The 16149-nt window shown below is 25.4% G+C and overlaps 1 protein-coding gene across 2 annotated transcripts; it reads right to left on the reverse strand.

Moving 5' to 3' along the window:
- Window positions 1–4353: 4353 nt before the first annotated feature.
- On the reverse strand, window positions 4354–15550 carry LOC145845458 (rab-like protein 3). Of its 2 annotated transcripts, none has more exons than XM_082952722.1 (6): window positions 15457–15550; window positions 13175–13859; window positions 11917–12087; window positions 7409–7565; window positions 7186–7257; window positions 4354–4862 (listed from the first exon to the last, which is right to left on the reverse strand). In XM_082952722.1, exons 2-6 carry the CDS (start codon window positions 13192–13194, stop codon window positions 4719–4721), a joined length of 564 nt encoding a protein of 187 aa, XP_082808848.1. In that variant the 5' UTR covers window positions 13195–13859; window positions 15457–15550; the 3' UTR covers window positions 4354–4718. The 2 variants fall into 2 exon arrangements, with proteins under 2 accessions (XP_082808848.1, XP_082808849.1); XM_082952723.1 differs by having other exon boundaries at window positions 13175–13308; window positions 15457–15501.
- Window positions 15551–16149: the final 599 nt, after the last annotated feature.

Raw genomic sequence — 16149 nt, forward strand, 5'->3', positions numbered from 1 at the left:
TTCGGGTTAGTATGAATGGTGCAGTACCCCATAGAAAAGTTGTACATTTTGTCTATTTTTCTGTAAATGTTGCAAGTCTGACAAGAAACAAATAGTTTTAATTTGATTTTTTTATATATACAAAGTAGCAAAGTTTAACTAACAATAGTTTTTGCTTTTTCCATATTATTCCTTTAAATTTACGACTGTGTTGTTTGATAGAGAGACAATTTTTTTCTGTATTTCCTTGCAGATGTTGGACCTTGATTTTAAATTACTAACTAACGGCAACTAGTTTTTGTCGAGTTATCTCCAGGTTTAGTGAATTTCTTCTAGGTTTTTGAAAGTACTTGTTTTTGGGTCTATTTTTAGTTTAAAATCAAGTTTAAGGTAAAAAAAACTGTGTTAAATGGTAAAACAACATTAAAAAACAATACAAATCTGTTTATTACCAAAAAAAACTATTGATGACAAAACATTTCTATCTATATGATAGATACTTTAGTATCAGAATTTTAGTACATAACTTATAAAATTCCGGTTTTCTCTGTGATTTTTGTTCAAAATTCCAAGTTATTTTCAAAATTTCTCAAACTCAACGTTTTTTTATCCTAAATTGTCAAATTCCAGGTTTAGTGGCCACCCTAATACATTTTTACAAGTATTGTAAGTTTTTATTTTAATTAGTTTATTTTTGCTTGATTCTTAATCTTAAGACTATTTATTCAACTCCTTATTGTTCTCTAAGAAATCACCTTAAACAGTTGTTCCTTATAAAAAGCACCAATTCTCTAAGGCAGCCTATTATTTACATTGTTTCTTTTAATTGTGCTACTTTTTATAGGCTTAAATAGAGTTTTTAAATTTAGTTATTTAATAAAATAGTTTTCTGTAATTATAAAGTTAACATAAATGGTTTTTTATAACTTCTTGTAAGAAATGAATTCTTTTTAATTATACGTGAATATAATTAATAATAAATATAATTAAGTGATTCTTTTTCTATGCATAAAAGTTTTATTATTTATCTAATTATATAAAAACTATAATTTAATCAGCTGTTTCACACATTGAAATGTAAAATTTCATGTGATCATCAGTAAGTTACAGTTTATTATAATAGTGAACAGAAATTTCAATTTTAAAATTTTATAATAATTGTGACGTAGTAATGGTACAGTTTATTGTACGATTAGCTGAATTTGAAATACGCTGTGAATGTTATTTTATGCTTTTTAGGAAAGTTTAAAAAGGTTATTTTGGAAAAATGTTTTAAGCTATTAGAAAATTTTTTTTACACTGTTGGGAAAAATGTTATAAAATACTCGTGTTTGCCGCTTCGATTTTATTTTGTTTTAATATTTAGTTGTTTTTAATTTTGTTAAAAAAGTATTTTTGATAATGGATGCATATATTTTGTCTTTCGCTTTTCTTGTTTAGTGTTACGTTCTTATCTGATTTTTCGATTTCTATTTTTTCTAAGTTACAAAGTTTGCAGCCAAATTTAGTATTGAATTTTAATTTTGTCCTTTTTAATATTTCCCATTTAATTTTGTAGTCTGTATTGTTATCTTTTAAGTTCCATATGTAATTCCAACAGAACTAGCGAATTACATATGGAACTTAAAAGATAACAATACAGAATACAAAATTAAATGGGAAATATTAAACAGGATAAAATTAAAATTCAATACTAAATTTGGCTGCAAACTTTGTAACTTAGAAAAAATAGAAATCGAAAAATCAGATAAGAACGTAACACTAAACAAGAAAAGCGAAAAACAAAACATATGCATCCATTATCAAAAATACTTTTTGAACAAAATTAAAACCAACTAAATATTAAAACAAAATAAAATCGAAGCGGCAAACACGAGTATTTTATAACATTTTTCCCAACAGTCTAAAAAAAAATTTCTAATAGCTTAAAACATTTTTCCAAAATAACCTTTTTAAACTTTCCTAAAAAGTATAAAATAACATTCACAGCGTATTTCAAATTCAGCTAATCGTACAATAAACTGTACCATTACTACGTCACGATTATTATAAAAATTTTAAAATCAAAATTTCTGTTCACTATTATTATAAACTGTAACTTACTGATGATCACATGAAATTTTACATTTCAATGTGTGAAACAGCTGTTTAAATTATAGTTTTTATATAATTAGATAAATATTATTATGATATTAATATCATAATATTATTATGATGTTAATATCATAATATTATTATGATGTTAATATCATTATGATATTAATATCATAATATTATTATGACTTTAATGATATTATGCTAATATTATTAATTATCAATCTCCCTTGTGGATAGATTACTGTATCTTATTTATTTGTTCTGAGCTATACAGTTAAATATTAGTTTTGCTTGCTTGTCAATTTTGAACTTAAATATCTATAAAAAAGCTCTAAACCAGCATATTTGATATAAAAAACTAACGTGTAGTTAGTTTAAAACATTTTTACTCTAAAACGACACTTTCGTTTTAATTTGCCATTCTTAGTTTATAAAAATAAAATATACGGATGCCTTACTTTTATAAAAACTAGAAAAAAGCAAACGATAGTTTGAAAAATCTACAAATTTATTGCATAATAGTTTAGTACAAAACGCTTTCAGACAAAAGTCCGTCTTTAGTGAACTTATGATATCATAAACTAATAGAACTGAAACACATTTATGCAACTAAGTAAATATAGTGAAAAAAATCATTAGGACGTAGTAATTCAAAACTGTGTATAAAGTTATTTTTTTAACTTAGGTTTTATTTCAAAAAAGTTATTTTTATTCATTTATAATACTATTTCTTTAAGATAAAGTTTGTAAGATAAAGTTTCTTATAAATATAGATTTTTATAATTACTCTAAATAATGTTAGGGAAAAGTTTTTTATCTTTACTTCATCGATAACAGTAACTATTTATTAACAATAACTTACACCAAACAGTTCCTTATTAAGATAGTTTTAAATTAGGGTTAATATCGGAAAAAGGTTTGTTTTTATATTAACTTAATTTGGACTAACTTTTACCTTCAAAATTATCATTATAATGTAAAAAATCTTCTAGCCTTAACAAATTTGGTTTTCTACTTAGTTTTGAATTACTACGTCAAAATATTTTTTTTACTATTATTCATTTAGTTGCATAAATGTGTTTCAGTTCTATTAGTTTATCATAAGTTCACTGAAGACGGACTTTTTCCTGAAAACGTTCTAAATTAAGTAATATGCAATAAATTTGTAGATTTTTCAAACTATCGTTTGATTTTTTCTAATTATTGATGCAAAAGAAAAATCACAATTAAAAATTGACTGCGTCCTAGACTGATTTGAGAATTTTATATAAATCTTGTCTTTTATAGAAACTGTAATAGCTTATATAAAGGAACAGTTTTATAATTCTTCAATTTATTAAGTATTTCAATCAGCCTAGTTTAAAATCTATTTACTGACTCTTTATAATCTACATAATGCAACAAAATTTTCTTTAGATGTATGACAATAATTTTAGTAGTATTTCATTATGATTTATATTAATAGTTAAAATGGTGCATTGTTGCTTTACTGGGAACAAAAACAAATGGAGCAATGTTTTGAAATGGTTTAAAAGCTATCTGTACACACACAACATACTATATAAGACTAAATTGCAAAATTACTACCACCTCAAAAAATAATGATAGCCGAAATAAATTCTGGTTAAAACTGATTAAACGAGCGTAGACTTAACTCTAATAAGCTGACAATGTCTTAGACGTTGGGCTGTAAACGATTAGGCTGCGTCAATTTTTTGGACTTTACCCACAAACGGTAGCTTCACTGCATATGCATTTAAGCCTGCTTGGTTTTAATCGCAACAGCAGTTTCTTGCGACTATACCTGCATGATGAGTCCTAGTATAAACGAAAACGGTCATGGGTTGTCTCGGATGCTGTTGTTGATGTTCGTTTGGTGGAGTTCATTGTTTATTAAACCATAAAAAGTAAGTATACCAAACTAATTAGTTTTTATCTATAAGTCAAAATAAAACAGATAATTTTGAGCTGAGAATTAATAATCAAAAATTTAATGCGATTAATAAGAAAATAAAGTAACTTTTTAAAATGTATTCAATTTGAAATGTATTTCTTAACTTTCGTAAAAAACATAAGATTCAATCTTTGTTTGAATCATAATTAACATATTTTTATTTGAAAACTAACAAATGTATTTGGAATCGGTTTAAAAATAGTTATAACAAATATAGTTAAAAAAACATTAAATAGTATAAATTTACTTCACCGCTAACGTTAAGCGCTAACATTACAACAAATACAACATTTTTTATTATGTTTCAAAATTTGTTTACCCTATGAAGAAACAAGAACAAAAAAGTCACTAAGTAAACGTAATTAAGTAAGAAAATACTAAAACAAGTTAATCAAAAATTATTAACACAATTCTTTTAAATACTATAAATAAAATTACAAAAACTATCAAACTATTCGTTTCTAATAAAATGTTTTATGAAAGATATTACCTAAACTTACTAGTAATCACACTAGGTTCTAGTAAGATATTTAAGCAGAGGTTACTAATTTTACCAAAGTTGTATTCTAAAAACTATTTATTAAAATTTAGACAACAAGTAAAATTTACATACTAGATTTATTACAAATAGACCATACAGTTGTTATATTTCAATAAGTAGATATTGATAAACTTTATATTTTTAACTTTAATCTGTCTTTATTCCGGAATTATTAGAATGTAATGCAGTTAAACTTCTTTTTCTTTCATTAATAGAAAAAAATCTGTTTGTTGAAGGCCCTTCTTGTTTTGTGTTCACTCTTTGCAAAATCATTGTTGCATGCTCTATTGTCTATTTGCAAATAAAGTATTAAAATATAATACATAATAATTATTTATGGTTTAAATTAAATAATTAAATGATCAATTTTTTGATACAGTAAAATGCTTTTATTCTGTCATTTTCAAAACATTTTATACAACCAAGTTGTAAACTATTGTTAAATAAAAATTAAACAATGTTTAAATAATGTTTAAGTGATAAATGGTTTTTTATGCTGAACTATTCATAAAGTTGCTCTTATTTTGACCAAATTTAACTCGAATAGTATTAGTCAAATCAAATATAACATGAATAACTATATCTTTATATTATATCTAAAATTAAAACTATACATAGAATATTTTAAAAAGCAAATTAATAATTCATATTTTCAAACTTCTGCTTTTTATTAAACTCTAGTGGATTTAATCAAAAGAACTAAACCATGAGGTAAAAAGATTAATTTTTACAACAACTTTGATTAAAAATAAATTATTTGTTTTCTGTAAATCTAGCAATTAAAAATCTCAAAGTAAATTTTCAAACAAAAAACAGCAAACTATTTTATCAAGAGTTTCCATTAAAAAAATTATGTGTCGGAAAAATATACTCCGTTTTGTTTTTAAAGCCAAATTTCAAAAGTTTTGTTAGCTATCCCATAAAAGACGCTGTTATGCGCTGGTGTTTAAATCAGAAAACCGGCATTTTAATTTGTTCAGTCAGTAGTCGTTTGTTCTAGTGTTCCACAAAATGTTCACAGAATTCTTGATAAGCAGTGATAAAAGTTTTATTATTATTTTTGTATGAGGTATAAACCGAGCATTTTTTAACAAATAATAATAAAAAAATTTTCTAATAGAACTTTTGACTTAACTGAGTTGCAAATATCAAGCTTATCGCATACTTTAAAGTTATTTAATCTCAAATAGATTGAAATAAATAAAAAAAAACAATTTTGTTCATTTTAATTATGGTTTAAACCAAAATTCTAAAAAAACATACAGAACTTTTTTTAGGATTATTAATCTTTTAGCTATAAATTTAGCATCAGTCATCTTGAATTTATACGTTGAAATGTAAAAACTTAATACTAATCAAAGTATCAACAATTGAAATGAAAAAATAACTTTTGTAAATTAAGCTAAGTAGTATAAGGAAAAAAAAAGCTAACAATACAGTATAAAAACAAAAATCATAAACTAGTTAAAAAAGTAAAGTAACTAAAATGTCCTAACTTTGGGTTTATCAATTTTTCATTTATCTTTAATTACTTTTGAACTGGTTCGAATTAACGCTTTTCTGACATTCTATCTCTAATTGGGCTTTTTGCGTGTTTTTAGTTTAATACTCTATATTTAATAAGTTTTATAGGGTTTTAATATTTGGTTTAAGGGCATAGGGAGTTAACACTTACTTTTAAATTTAGCCAAGTTTCTCAAATTTACATAATTAGGTAGGCTATTTGTTACTTTTTACCTCCTATTAAGATTCAAACTATTTTTTTGAGATATGAGCGATCAAGGTTAGAGCGTTAAATATGTTCTTTATGAAAGGCGGAAACTAAAAGGGCAAAAATAGACTGTTTCACGAAAAATCTATTTCGAGAATAATCTATTTTAAATAAAGTTTATTTTTTTGGTCTTTAATAATTTTTATGGTTTTTTTCTTTCAAAAATCCGATTCCTACAAGTTGTTTGTAATATTTAAAAGTACATTTCTTGAAAATTTGAGTTAAATTGCTTTAAATATGTGAAAATTTATTTTTTAGTAAAGTTTTCAAAATTCAAATAAAATTAGCCTTACAAAGTTTTGCTTCCATATGATTTTTTTTTACAAAACTTTTTATAGCTCAAAGGTAGTTTAAATTGTTTTGCTCTATAAAAAATGCCGTATAGAATACACTTAAACTTTAATATAACAGAGTCAATGATAACTTTTGTAAAAAAATGTTGAACCCCCATTGCTCTTAATTTGAATGCATTTTTAGCTCATCTTTAATATAAGTAGTTAGATAATTTGAGCTGACTTAACAATTAATAATTTGTGTCTTTAATTATTGCTATTTCCATAATTAATAATAACTGATTAGACATATTTATTAATCAATTATATTTTGTCTTAAATTCTAGTTCTTTAATACTGCTTAATATTTGTTTGTGAGCTCTGAAGAATCTGTTTAAGTGAAACATTTTCAGATAAACAACAATTTAGTCCAAAAGACCACAACTATTCTTGAATATAGCCTTTGTTCTTACTTTAATGATATCAACTAAGTTCCAAAAATTTAATTATACGTAATATACTTAATATATATTTTAATTGTTATTTATTTTATCATTACACAAAATCTAACCTTATCAAAAAATCTACTTAACTTGACACAGTTACCAGAGCCAGCTACAACGTATTTTTTGTTTGATGTATCCTGTTGAGGTAAAAAAAAGTTACCAAAACAGTTCATGTTTATAAAAACATAGAGTTTAGTAATATTTAATAAATAAAAATTTATTATATTGTTTCAAGGAGACTTTCTGAAATTTATTTTACTAGTTGTATAGCTTAGAACAACAACTCACTAGTAAAACTTCAGAACACTGAAAATATGTAGAAAGATTTTTTCCAGCAAGCATTTTACTGGCCCTAGAACTTTCATGTACATGTTCCAATTTAGTCCCCACCATCAATAGAGGCAGATCATACACGTTTTCTTTTATTAATTGTTCCGATGATTTTCTATTATAGAAAAGAAATTGAAGTTTTAACTCTTGATAACTTTAAATTATGTAAACTATAAAAAACTATATTTATTAGTTCACTTTACAAGGTGTTATAACTTAAAGCTAGCTTACATGCTTGTATTAAACAACATAATAATTATAATATTAAAAGTTGCTACTGTTCAAAGCAAAACATCAGCCTGAATCATCAAAAAACTACCTTAGTAATTAACCGTTAATAAATTAATAAAACTGTAAACTGAGTAAAACGTAAACGACATAACTATATTTTCAACTAAAACGTCAATGTAATGCTTGCTCTTATAAATATTGAGCGATAGGCAAATAATGATAAACCAGGTTGCAAATAATATTATAACCCAAGTACGTGAAGCTAAAAGTATTTTTGAAGAAAAGCAGGGAAAGGCGAAAACAAGTATTTTGGTTAAAGCTAGCGCTAGTATTTAAGCTGCTGCTGACAGAAGCTACACCAAATTAGTTTATGAAGGAATCAAAAAAGCAGCTTGAACAAAAAACTTAACAACGTCTTTGCAATTTAAAACTGAAAAAAAATATTACATATAGGAATTAAGATTAAAGTATATTGTGAGTTCAACTGTAATTGATCTAATGTGCAAGATAAAGTGACACAAGCAATTCGTGATGCTAAGACCTCTATAATAGCTTTTAAAAATCAAGAGTTTTAGGTCAGATTGCAAAAAAAAAAAAAAAAGATCTAGTATCTTTTTTACACGTTTGGTTCTTCCTCGACGGGGGTATGTCCCAAGTCACAACGTAGATTTCGGTCTAAACGTTCTACCACTGATATGACTTTCTCTGTACGACAGCTGCAAGGAAAATACAATTAACAAAAAGTATCCTTGTATATCGCTTTCATTGACCTTTCTTAAGCTTTCAATTAAAAAGTAGGGAAAGACTTGTTTGCGATATTGTGGTAAATTGGATGCCTTCCGAGTCTCCTTAACATTGTTAAGTCTTTTCACATAAACACAACCTTTTAAAATGATGTAACCGTTTATAGACTAGCATGATACGTTTATCATTCACCTCTTTCGGAGTTTTTTTCAGTACTGTTAAAGCGCGCTTACGGATTTTCAACTTTTTTAGTTAATACCAGTACAAAATTCATGATCACTTTTAAATTTTTGCACATCTAAGAGCAAAGCGAAAAATGAAAAATCAGTACGGTAATATCTGTTAATTATGCTACACTTGAAGCTCACTTTGCCCAAGATCTTGAGACACCCTTGATTTAGTTTTCGTCATCATGCTTAAATTTTAGTCTTACTATTAGCCTTAAAAACTAAAGTTCAAGCCAAGGTACAGATATTCTACCATTAAGGGCATAGGGGTTTAAACTTATTGTTTTACATGTTGCTCTTATTTCAAAGATCTTCCTTCGACTTAGCTTACGGTTGCTTTTAATTTTTTTTTTGTAATGATAAATAGTTTTTGAAATATGAGGAACAAAATCGGAAATTTTAACAGGATACTTATGGAAGGGCTAAGTTAAAAAAGCAAAAAATAAAATCATAAAAAATATATCTTGTTCTATAGTTTTTAAGCTTTCTTTCTCAAACTTAAAGAGTATAATCTTAACTTTATAATAAACAATAAGATACAACTGTTGTAAAAATTTTCAAAAGTCTAAGTAAAATCTAAAAAAAATATACCTTGGCTCATCTATCAAGAAAATACTGAAATAGAGAGAAAAACAACACTTTAAGAAACCGAAGCAGACGAAGATAATAGAATAAGTTTTTTCTTTTACGTTTTATTTTCAAGTGTGTTGCATTGCTGTTATGTCTTTTTTTTAAGTTGTGTAGTTTGCAAATAATTAATTTTTTGATCAGAACACAAATAGCTCACTTAATAGCTGTTATAGTCCTATTGTGCTACAGTTTATTACTTTTACTTACAACTAAGCCTTTAAAGGACAAAACCAGGTTGCAAAATTTCTAATGTGCTTTTGTTGATGGTCATGCAGTGCAATCTAGTGCTTATTGAAATAATGACTTAAAAAACATCTTATCTTTACTGGATGGGAACGGGTCTAAATTGCACAAAGATAAAATTGCACGAGGTTACTAAATTTGCACGAAGCTAAATTTGCACGAAGCCAAATTTGCACGAGGGCACAAAATTGCACGAGGGAACATAATTCAACGAAGACGATTTTACACCAAGGGTCAATTTTGCACGATTTTTATTTTGCACGAGAGTAAAAAAATACAGAAAAAAATAAAAAGTAAACAGAAAAAAAAACTAAAAAAAAATTAATAAAGAAAAAGTTACTGACCGAGGGTAAGGGTTAGGGGTAACAGTAATAGTAAAAAATAAAATAATAACTTAAAAAAATTAAAAAAAACAAAGTATTAAAAAAAAAGCTACCGACCGAGGGTAAGGGTTAGGGGTAACACTGATAGGAAAAAAAGTTAATAAAAAAAAATAGTAAAATTAATAAAAAAATTATAAAAAATAAATTTAAACTATGCAAAATTGCCTGCTCGTGCAAAAGTGTCTTCGTGCAAAAGTGACCCTTCGTGTAAAAGTATCTTGGTGCAATTTTATCCCCTCGTGCAAAAGTATCTTTGTGCAATTTTGTGCAATTTTGTACGCTCGTGCAATTTAGACAGCTACCCTTACTGGATATAGCCAAAATAATTACTAATCACTTAAAACTAATATAACATAATTTTCAAGAGAGCATAGACTATAAGTCATAAAAAATGATAACTAAAAAATATTTACAACTAGTTGAGTTTTAAAAAAATTCCGGCTTGCATGAGTATACTAATTGAGTGTGTAATAAATCAAAACAAGTCCTCTGTACATAGATTTAAATTATTTAAAAAAACATAAGTTAGGAAAAACGCCCAAATCTAAATCAATCTGAGCGACGTAAAAAGTATTAACAAACTTCATAAAATATATAATATTGCTTGTTATTTCTGATTAGTTTTTAACAGACTTATTGGGTGTTTTTCCAACGAGTGAAATTAATATTAAGACTAAATCATTGACTGCCAAAATTTTAACATAAAAAATTCAAGATGAAATTTGATCCAAAGCAAAGCAAATCCATTCATTTTCAGCACCACTGTGTTGGCATTGCATGCTTTAACATAAACCCCTATAAATAAAAGCTAAAATATGATAAAAGCTAAACGGCTTACTAAATACGAAATCACTAGCAAAAATAACTGATCTTCAAAAAATTACTATCTAACAATTTTTAGACTATATGACTTATACTCAAAAGGTTTTAATTTCCAATGATTTTCAATGTCATAGTCTAATTAAAAAGAAACATAAATTTTATTGCTTTCTGTTGGGGCTAGATAGTTTTAATAATTCAAACTTTAAGCCAGGATAAATACCAATGTTCAAGTTTTTCGCTCTATTTTTTTATTAATACCTTGTAGATTAAAATTTCTAATTTAATCAAGTATTTAATATTTCATTAGTATTGCCATTTCTAAAAATCTTATGATTAGCAGTGAATATGTATTATGTGTTAGCTAATAAAACTAAATATGTGAAAAAAAAGGCTAAACTTTATTATAGAAACAAGTCATTGGACGTAAAGCTGACAACTTATTTTAATTTAAATATCAGTATGACTAGATGTCATTTAGACTAAACTTAGAAATCAGCCTGAAGTAGTAAGTTCTGTAAGAGTAATTTACAACTTATGATTTGCTAAATTTTGATATATAATTTTGTTTTAAATTAAACTAATATTATATCTAAAAATTATACTTATTACATTTCTACTGTGCGTAAATTCAATCTTATTTTAAACAGGGTTGCCACTTTTTTTTTTCAAAAAAATTTCCAGGTTTTCTAAATTTCTTCCAGGTTTTTAAAAGTACGCATTTTCGGGTCTGTTTTTAGTTTTAAGTTGAGTTTAATGTAAGAAACTGTGTTAAATAGTATAAAAACATTGAAAACATACTGAAAGTTACTTTAAGTGTGTTTATTAATTGAAAAATTTTTTGATGATGACAAAAAAATTTATTAATATGATAGAATTTTTGTATCAAACTAAAATTTTACTACTGAAATTGTTAAAAATTCCAGGTTTTTCCAGATTATTTTAGCCTAAATTGTCAAATTCCAGGTTTTTCTAGGTTTCCAGGTAAGGTGGCAACCCTGTTTAAAGATTTTAAAACATAATGAATTTAGATAGCTTAGAAAGATAAGTAAAATTCAGAAAAGCAAATAATGGTTTTCTTTTAGTCTTAAAAATCTTATTTATACATATTTTCAACACAAATTCAAATAACTAAAATAAATTAAATCAAACAGGTTTTATAAGCATACAAACAACAATTTAAAACTACTTTTTATTTGTAGAACTATTACAAGAAGGAGCAACTTTAACTGAGTTTAGTCCCACCACTGATTCGTGATTGAGAACTTCATGAAGCCATTTATTTAAATTTTGTAGTGATTTGTTGTTTGTTAGATCATGAACTAATATTATCCCATTTACATTATTAAAGAATATAGACCTGTATAAAAAATTTATGAGATAAATAAATTTTATTAAGTTTCATAGAACTAAACTAACTGGAATTTTTTTAACTTTTAAGTTTATAATATAAAAAACAGTTTACATTAAATTATATAAAAACAGTTAACGTTATTGTTAAAATTTTACATTCAACAAGCTTAACATATTATTTTTAATTATTTTTTTATTTAGAACTTAATTCGTAAAATTATAAATAGAACTCAAATATTTTTTTTTTATCTAGTGGAAACAAAATAAGATTGCTTTTTAAATATAAAATACTAACATCTAACTGAGGTCTGTTTTAACAGTTTTTATTTTAATAAAGATGACTTAAAATGATAACTTTCAAGGAACTATTGAAATACACTACACATAAAGATGTTTATGAAGTAATTTGTAAAGTACTTAAACGCTTGTTTGTTTCGTATTAAAACTTTTTTTGCTGCAGATTAAAAATATCGTCATAAATATAAGAGAAACGAAAATAATAAACAGTATTAATAAAACAAACAGTTTGAATTTTTTGAATTTATCAACTTAAAGCTGCTTGGAAATTTTCGGTTTAAAAACGTTTGTTTAAGTATAGTATAAAAATATAAAAAAATCACGTAGCTAAGACGATTTTTTAGGGCATGTATTTAAAATAAAATAAAAATTCTAATAAAATTAAATTTAATTGAAATTTCAAAACTTAATTCGAAAACTTAACTTAATCATTTAAAGTTAAAATTTTTTTATTTATTATCCTTAAGCTCATCAGAATAAAGTTGCTAAAAACTAACATTAATTATGTAAAAATTTAGTATAGTATAAAACTTTTGAAATTTCATTAAATTAACTAATTCACAAAAAGTCTAATGTAAAATAAGTCTGTGTAAAGATTTAAATTTTTGATCAAGTGATTTTTTACGGTTTAAACTTAGTTTAATAAATAGTTAATGAAAGAAAAGCATTAATATTATAGAAAATTCTTTAAAATTTAGTTAAACGAAAAGATTAAGAAAATTTACAGCAATATAAAAACACTATAAATATAGTTTTTAATTATACTTATCTCGATGTTAAAAGCTTGTCTAACCAACCTAATGGAGTTTTCACCCATCTAAGGAAGGCGGAGGTAAACTAGACAGAGATGTGGAGTGGACCCAAAAAGGGTAAACTAACCATCCTGTTATGATTTGCCTAATTACCTTCATAACAACTGGTGCGTGGTAACCTTATAAAGATTTTTTTTGTAAATATTATCCATTCTTTATCCAAACAATTAGCTGTGCAGATCCTAATGGCTAAATTTGTAATGGATTAGATAATTTTCAATCTTTGGTTGGACAACAAAAATTTCAAGAAATGTAGCTTTGAGTGATTTTTTTTATACACAAAAGTAGAAAGGCAGTTTTTAAATTCACTTGCTGTCAAACACTTAAGTTTGACATTTCATACGTGTTATGTATAACACCAACCTTCCGCTTAATGGGATAGTTAAAGGGGCTAAACCTACCAACGAATTAACCAGCGTAGTATACGTTTTTAGTTGTCATTGCGGAAATAACTACGTAGGTCATACATATCAACGTTTCTATGTCAGACGAAAGCAGCATGTAACAAAAAAGCTAAAAAGTTCAATTTTAATGGCAACGATAAGTCGAAAGGTGAAATCATCCAGACCACCTCCTCAACAATCCTAGTTGTGCTGAGAACTATATCGGTAGTAAATTCGAAATTTTATCTAGAGCAAGAAACAGAAACCTTCTTTCAGTTCTAGAATTGCTGTTAAAAAAACTTGCAATCCGAAAGTTTGTTAACAACGAGATAAGTTTAATATATTTTAAAGTTATATGAATAGTGTATTTTCTTATTGTTGAGGTTTTTGTAAGCTTTTACTTTTAGTTTTAGATTTTTTAGAAATTTAGAACACTTTTTATTGTCTTTTATGTTGTATTCTATTAGTTATATGTTAAACTTGACTTAAAATCTGTAAAAAACTACTAAACATAAAATTAAAAATCTTTATCCACACTTTTTCTATATTATATTTGACTACTCGTGAAGTAACTATTTTTAACATATCTTTAAAAATTTTATAAACTAATATTAGTATTTAGCAACAATTTTCTAATGAAAGCTAAACAAAAACATTAAATAAGCCTTACACTAGTTATTTACGAATAAATTTTATAATAAAAATCAGTACTAAGACTAAACTTTCAAATAATTTAAACTTCAATACTTGTCATACTATTTTTTTTTATCTGAACAATTAAAATAAATAATTTGGTTACATATGCTCCCATTGAAAAAATATGTTACAGAGTGGCCACTGGTTTTGGGCAAATTTACTCCAGGTATTCGAAACTTCTTCCAGGTTTTTGAAAACACATATTTTTTCAACCATTTATAGTGGTAAATTAATCTTAAGCTAAAAAAGGTGTTTTTTTGATAGATTTAAACTATATAAACGATACATTTCACTATAATCCAACTTTTGCTTTGTTCTATTGCAACCTATACTATTATTTTGAATCAATATGTTCTTCTTATATGATTTGTCAAAAGCCTTAAAGTTCATAAACAAAATAGATAGTCATATGATGTAGCTAAAACTTGTTAGTTTTAATTTGTTAACTTTTTATCATTATTTATTAACCTATCTAATTAAACAATATTTGAAACAACTAATATAAAGTTAAATAAAAATGAAAATTAAAACAAGAAATAAAAAGAAAAGAATAAAGTATGAATTATTAAAGTTTAAATATAATTTACGATTCGTTTTGTATCTCTACTTGTTTCATTTCGCACTAGTCTTTTACAACTGTTTTTTAATTCAATTAAAAAATTATCATTAAAAAACTTTACTTATCTCAGGGTTGCCACTTGTTTTTTCAAAAAAAATTTCCAGGTTTTCCAAATTTCTTCTAGGTTTTTAAAAGTACACATTTTTGGGTTTTTTTTTATTTATAGTTAAGTCTAAGGTAAGAAACTGTGTTAAAAAGTTTAAAAATAATTGTTTGAGTTAAAAAAAATAATAATAAAACTTAAACTCATAAAATAAAATAAAATTATAAAAAAACCCAATTTTTTTTAAGGGCCCCACTCAAAAAACGAAACCCCAATAGATTTTTTTTTAGTTTTTAGACAAAAGATCGTTCTCTAGAATAAAAAACAAAGTTTTCAATTAGCTATTAAGATAAGGAAAATAATTAGATCCAAAGTTTGGACATTTTTTGAAAATTTATTCAAGCTAACTTCACACTTGTTGTTAAAATATACTGTTTTCAAAAGTTTATACTTTTTGAATTTTAAGAACTAAGTATTAACTCAAAAATTGTTTAAGCGGTGGCAATTCTGATAATATGACACATACCTACTGTTAGTATGGCTCTTAGAGGCTCCTATATCCCATAGCTCAATGCAGTAAACCTTCTCATCTAATGTACCTTGTTTGAAATCGTGTAGCTGTTGGCGATTAATATATAGTAAATTGTTATATCTAATTATAGAAAAAACTTAATCCTTACATAGTTAAAACTCTTGCTTTTTGATATTTAATAAGTTTTTTCACAAAATGATACTGTGGGTATTGAGAAAAATATTTAAACAAAACAACATTGAAAAAAGATTTTGTAGTAAAAACTTACAGTTAAGCTCTTAATTTAACAAACAGTAACAACTAGTTTTTTTTATTACATATTTATGATTTTAGATAGTATTTTTAATAGAAAACTACAAGCACTGTAAATAACTGCGAACTGCGGAAGATTTTATTTTATAGCGTGTGCCCCGCTAGCTAATTTTTTCAAAAAATTGGCCTGTGACTTATATAAGGCTGTCGACCCCTTATTTAATATATTCGATATTGGACAATCTTTATCATATTTAGTAGCAGAGTGCTAGAAGAAAAATCGTATCAGTTTAAGTCAAAACACTACATAAGATCTACAGTACCCTTTTATGGAAGGCCTGACAAAAGATTACCTTTTTATAGTGTCTTAACTACAATTTAAAACTACTTGTTCAGTATACAGAATACATTTCTACTTGACAATACATACACACC

Source organism: Thalia democratica, unplaced genomic scaffold (genome assembly GCF_965202585.1).
Source record: "Thalia democratica unplaced genomic scaffold, ktThaDemo2.hap1.1 HAP1_SCAFFOLD_64, whole genome shotgun sequence".
In the NCBI taxonomy this organism is placed as follows: Eukaryota; Metazoa; Chordata; class Thaliacea; order Salpida; family Salpidae; genus Thalia; species Thalia democratica.